The 6,603-nt window shown below is 32.9% G+C and overlaps 1 protein-coding gene across 1 annotated transcript; it reads left to right on the top strand.

Moving 5' to 3' along the window:
- Window positions 1-409: 409 nt before the first annotated feature.
- On the top strand, window positions 410-5,514 carry LOC134726672 (heat shock 70 kDa protein 12A-like). Its single transcript, XM_063591084.1, has 4 exons — window positions 410-721; window positions 2,206-2,424; window positions 3,096-3,255; window positions 4,379-5,514. Exons 1-4 carry the CDS (start codon window positions 410-412, stop codon window positions 5,512-5,514), a joined length of 1,827 nt encoding a protein of 608 aa, XP_063447154.1.
- Window positions 5,515-6,603: the final 1,089 nt, after the last annotated feature.

Here is a 6,603-nt window from a genome sequence, read left to right as displayed (position 1 = left end):
AAAAAATTAAACAATTAAAACGAAAAGTACAAAAAAGACTGCTTCAAGTTAAACAATAAACGAAATACACATACAACAAACAGCAACCAATGACATAACTGAATTAAAGACCCCTGCCTAGGGAAGTTTGGAAAAGTAGATATGATATGATTTCCTACAAGAACATTTTACACAAGGGACCAAATGACACATGAAGTAAAACTATAGCTGTTTCAAGTTTAAACATGTTTATCAGCAGTCAACTTTCCTATAACTGGGAATAAATGTGTTGCAGTACCACATAAAACAAATGGTACAAAACTCATTTTGAAATTTACTTTACCTTGGTTGTGTAAATCGTTTTTGCTTAAAATGGGAAATTAATTATGATGTGTATGTATGATTTCAGAGTAGAAAACAATGGGGCAGAATGGCTGAAACAAAAATACTAGTAGTTGCGGTTGATTTTGGAAGTTCCGGTGCAGGATATGCATTCTCATTTGCATACCAATATAAAAACAATCCTTTAGATATCTGCACATCGTTATGGAATAATGGAAACGGACCAGTTCAGGCAAAAGTTCCGGCTGTTCTACTTTTTGATCCGGATAAAAAGTTTCACTCATTTGGATTTGAAGCCGAGGACAAATATGAAGAACTGATGAACGCAAACAAAGCTGGTCAATGGTATTTTTTGAAAGGGTTCAAAATGCAATTGTATAGTGCTGTAAATGCCGGAGAGGTATTTATTTTTAATCATTAACCTGTTTTTCAAAGCTTTATTTTTCTCAGAGGTATGATTTTCAGCTTCTTTATTTAGTTTCAATTGAGTGTGTGTGTAAATCTAGTTTAAGCAACATTTCCTTAATTGAATATGACAGACAGCAACGGACAAGAACTAGATTTCAGGTATTCCTATGGGCATCCATTGTGTTCTTAAGATGGCAGACTTGTGTCTGTATTGTTTTGAATCGCAGTGTATAGCCTAACTCAATAAAGCCACGTCTAAATTCAATTTTGATTGATAAATTTACCGTGCTTGTGATGAAATTTGTTCTATATATAGTCAATAGTTATCTAAATAATGCTTTAATTTATCAACTTAACATCAATATTTAAAACTACAGGGTCTATTTTTCCTATCCTTATTTTTTTTTTTACGATAGTATTTATTTTGTAAAAAGGTCATCACAAGAATATATTTATCTTATTTAAAATGAATCCTGAAACAATATACTGCAAAGATGTATCATTGTATGGAGGGGTATTTGCCAGTTAAGGGACTGTGAAATTACCCGAGTCACCAGACGAGAGAAATTTGGTCACAAAACAATTTTTTTTCGCAAATACCTCTCCATAACATGATATATCTGTTTAGTTACATCGAATAGATTTTGAATGAAGCTCTCTATTATTGAAAATAAACTGACAACACCATGGCTGATAGTGTGTTATTGTCATTCAATCATAATTTTGGCGAAAGAGGTAAATAAGGAATGCTCAAAATGGCAAATACCACTTAATAGAGGGTAATCTATGGCATATTCACCAGAAGTGATGAAAAACAAGCAAATTCGTTTAAAATAATACTTTTAATTGCTTAAAAAATCATTTCATATGATTCTACATAACAGGGTATAATATTAAATGTAATAGGGAGATTACAAAATCAATCCATCAATCTCAATCTTATAATTAATAGACTTCATGTATAACATTGGTTTTAATGTATCGTCATAGTACATAGTATCAATACAAAAAGCTGCATATGTTTGAAAGAAATCATTTGATTTACCATTTTATACATTCGGTAATCAGAGCCCGATACTCGCATTTAAAAGGCTTTAGAATAGATTAAATTAATTATTATTGAAAAAATATTCAAAAAGGTATTGTTATTTTTAAGAGAATTCACTAGTTTTCAAATTGATTCAGATATATAATTAGATATCCAGATTATACTACCAAACTCGTAAACATATATATGAACTAAACTTTAAAAAAAAACCTCATACAAGACCAAGGGTCCTGACTCGTACAGGCAAACAAATGCAGCGGGGTTAAACATATTAATGAGATTTCAAGCCCCTATACCTCTTTATCTCTCAAGGTTTCATCATTTTCGAATTTTTATCCCGTAAAAGGAAGTAAGTAACGGAAAAATTGACAATTACTAATTTCACCATGATCAATGCTCATAAACAATGACATGACATTTGTTGACAGGATATCAGAATAGATTTTGAATTGCTGGATGTTGGAGGAAAAAGTATATCTGCAAAAGCTGTTTTTTCTGCTGCTATTGGCTTTTTGAAAGATCATTTTATTCAGCAGATGCATTGGAGAAAGCTTGGAACGGTCGAAGATGACATATTTTGGGTAGTGTCTGTACCTGCAATCTGGAATGATTCTGCAAAACAGTTTATGAGAGAATCAGCTGAAAAGGTATACTGTATTTAAACAAGCACCGAAATCGTATGTAACGGTACAAGCGGCTTTGATATCATGCTAGCTAAAGCTTTACAAATATTTGTATTTCCTTTCTCCTCAAAACAACTTGATGCTAAACGTCAAAATATACCAAGAAATGCTTGGTAGTTAAGACCAAACAGAGTCTTTACAAGCCATTTAAACGGTAAAACTCTACTTAAATTTATACAGAAAATCCTTAGTTTTGGGCAAAATTTTAGAATAATTAAGTATTTGTAGGGTTTGTGTTCAGAACCTCAGCTGAAAAATTCAAAATGCTTACAACTTAAGATAATATCACTATGTTGACTGTTGTATATTTTCAATTTTACCTATTATGTCTGTTTGTTTTGTTCACTCATCGTTGGTAATATAATGGAATTTGATGCGACTATCATACAAATGAGAGGCTAAAGATCAGGTTCAATCCACCATTTTGTACATACAAAAATGGCTGTACCAAGTCAGAAATTTGAAAGTTGTTGTCCATTCGTTTGATGTGTTTAGCTTTTGCTTTTGGCATTTGATTATGGACTTTCCGCTTTAGATTTTCCTCGGAGTTCAGTATTTATAGTACGTTTTAACCATACGCATGCACAATAAAAACATTTTGAAATGTATTTTATATTGATTTGGTTTTTTTTCAGGTCGGTATACAAGGTGAAAAGTTCAGTATGGTATATGAACCTGAAGCTGCATCAATTTACGCAAGACTTCTTCCTGTTGATAAATTAGTTGGAAACAATGGTGCAGTCTTACTGGAAGCTTTTGATCCGGGTCGAAAATTCATTGTTGTTGATGCTGGAGGTACTATTATAAAAGTTAGAATATGTTTTTATTATCCTTCACAAACCGCCCTACAAGGGGTATGGTTACTGTTCTTATGCACTTGGTTTAAATAAGTCAAGGTTTAGGTCACACCAGTTTTTCAATTAACCCAAATTTTAACAAGGTTCAACTTTTTCCTGATTTTTATTTACAACTCTTACCAAATTCGATGTGATTTTGGATGAATAAGACCCGAATTGGTTTTAATGTCACAGTACCAATTGTCAAGGTAAAAGCTTCATTCAGACATGGTATCACCTTTTAGTAAGAAGTTAAAGGTAAAGGTCACAGTACCTATATTTATACTAAAATTTCGAGAAATAAAATTTTGGACATTAATGTGTCAAAGCAACAAATTAACCCAGCCAGAAGGCAGAATAAAGCTGATGGCCACATATGGGTCTCTAACACAGCTTCAAAATCGGAGGCGGGCCTCACCTGGACCCTTAACAAACATGTTTAAAAGTTCAGTGAAAATGGACGTCAAACTAAAGACCGACACATATAATTGAACTAAAATTTAAAATCATACAATGACTAAAGACGAACAGAGTCTTCTTACTTGGAACAGGGAGTGGGTTTTAATATATTTTAGGGGCTGAACGTAGTGGAGTTAAACATGTTTTAGTCCTGCAAAATTTCATATTAGTTTCTTTTATATTTTTCGGAGTTAAGTCTAACATTAATTATCGCTGAACTAGTACTTATTTTGGTTTAGAGGCCAGCTGAAGCACACCTACGAGTGCGAGATTTCCTCGCTGTTTTGAAGACCCATTGTGGCATTCGATTGTTTTCTACTCTTTGGTCGGGTTGTTGTCTCTTCGACACATTCCCCTTTTATTTTCCATTCTAAATTTTATTTGTGAGATCTCTACCCTTCAAAGAAGTTTATTCAAGACAATGTCTTTTGATTATCACTAATCTTTTGGGGACAACGTTAAACAGGGTTAAAACAAGTTTTAGATTATGAAACCATTAGAACATGAATTCAGATCACAACAGTAACAAATAATTTATTTCATTTGTATAATAATTCACCTATTATTAACTCTCTTTCTAGTATTATGAGTACAATTTCATAATTTTTTAATTCATTCTATAGGCGGTACCGTTGACATCTCTGCTCAACAAGTTTTAGAAAATGGTGAGGTTAAAATAATACACAAAGAATGCGGTGGTCCATGGGGTGGCGAATGCATAAACCAACAATTCGTAAAAATGCTGAAAGAACTTTTCGGAAATGAAGTTATGAAACAGTTCAAACGCAACAACGGAGAAGATTTGTTACAACTACTGAGAGATTTTGAAGTAAAGAAAAGAAATTATAGAGTAGAAGGCAAGGAGTCAGTGACCATTCGTATGCCTTTTAGTCTGACTGAACTGTTCCTTGATATTGAAGGATCAGACGTTGCAACAAAAATTGCTATTTCAAGATTTAATGCAACTGTACGACTTAAAAGAGACAAATTATCTATTGCAGGATCTTTAGTTGAAACTTTTTTCTCTGAAACCATTAAAATGATCATTGATGAAGTGGTATCCATATTGAAACATGAAAGATGTTCTGATGTGAGTGCAATAATGATGGCAGGTGGTTTTTCAGAAGCCGACACATTACAACATGCAATTAAAAGGCAATTCCAATCGTTGGAGGTTTTTATACCTCTAGATGGATCTCTGGCAGTTCTAAAAGGAGCTGTAATATACGGCCATAATCCCAGTATAGTATCATCAAGAGTATGCAATTATACCTATGGCATTGCTTGTTCCAAAATATTCGACCCAAGTACTCATGATCCGGATAAAAAATGGTTTCTCGACGGAAGAGAATTGTGCAAACATCTGTTTGAAGTTCTTTTTGAAATTGACGAAGAAGTACATATTGGACAAACTAGAAAGACTGAATTTACTGACACTTTTTTGTCAGATCATATGCAAATCCGTAGATATGAACCACTTAAATGCCAATTCATGGTTAGTACTAAAAAAGATCCTTTCTACACTACAGATGAAAGTTGCATGAAACATGGATCCATGATTCTATCTCCACCAAATGGAATGTGGCCACAAATAACCAAAGGCCACGTATTACTCAAAATTGCTGGAACAGAGCTGGTGGGAACGTATGAAAATGAAGATTCACAAGAACAAACGTCCGTTAGATTTGAATTTTTACCGTCAACAAGTAAAAGTCCAGAGAGAAAAAGGTTATTTGATCCATTCTATCTAGACATTTAACATTGCTTTTAATTCTGATAAAATAATGGTATTGCAATATTGAACATTGAACAACAACAAAAATCATGAATATATATGAGGCATATATTTAAGATACATCGTTTTCAATATAATGGAATTTGATACGACTGTCATTCAAGTGAAAGGCTTAGCTAGCTTTAACACCAGGTTAAATTCACCATTTAAGTCTTGTTTTCAAATTCTAAACGTGTACTGTAAAAGCAAACTTTTATTCAGTGATTTCGTTAAGGCTATAATTCTGATAAATACGTATTGTTGTGGGAAAAAGTGTTTTAGAGAGTTTAATATTTGAATTAATGTAAGTATAGTTTGCACTTTGTAAATACAGCTAGTTCTCAAACCACGCCTCTTTTGTGGGAGATCTATAATTTAAATAGATTATTCGATTAGTTGGTTCCCAGATAAGATTTCTAGGTTTTATCTCATTGGTACATAATTTGTAACTGTTACTAGAATAAAAACATATTGCTCCGGTGAAAATTGAATTCTGAAGCAGGCAAAAAGTGAAGGTATGCGTTGGGTACAAGTTAAAACTTAAGCAAATTCTGGTGTTGAAGTTATAAAGCTTTTCTCGGTGCTCGAAGTACACACAAAACATGCTCGAAACATGAAATCCAACATTTTGATTGGTTGATTTTGGAGTATAAGTACAAAAAACTGACTTGAAAGTTTATGACTTCAAGGCCTGGGCATATACATGTTGATAATATTCTTCACAGCTCTATGTTTTGTCTTAGGATTTTCTTATCCCATGCATAGATTACTTCAGCCGTATTTGGCACCATTTTTTGGAATTTTGGATCCCAATGTTTTGAAATTTTGGATCTCAATGCTCTTCAAATTTGGCGTCTGGCGTACTAAATTACAATCCTGGTACCTTTGATAACTATTGTCGTCTGATTAAAATAGTAACGTTTCAACTTTCCATTCTATGATACTATTTTTTAACAAGCTTCATAGTAAAAGTGGTACAGTTTAGCACCAAAAGGAGTTTCTATTGAATATTGTATCGTTGATATTAACAGAAATGCAAGACCATAACATTACCAATGTAAAACAATTCAAAGA

Source organism: Mytilus trossulus, chromosome 7 (assembly GCF_036588685.1).
Source record: "Mytilus trossulus isolate FHL-02 chromosome 7, PNRI_Mtr1.1.1.hap1, whole genome shotgun sequence".
NCBI classification, from domain to species: Eukaryota; Metazoa; Mollusca; class Bivalvia; order Mytilida; family Mytilidae; genus Mytilus; species Mytilus trossulus.
This window is presented reverse-complemented; position numbering and strand designations above follow the sequence as displayed.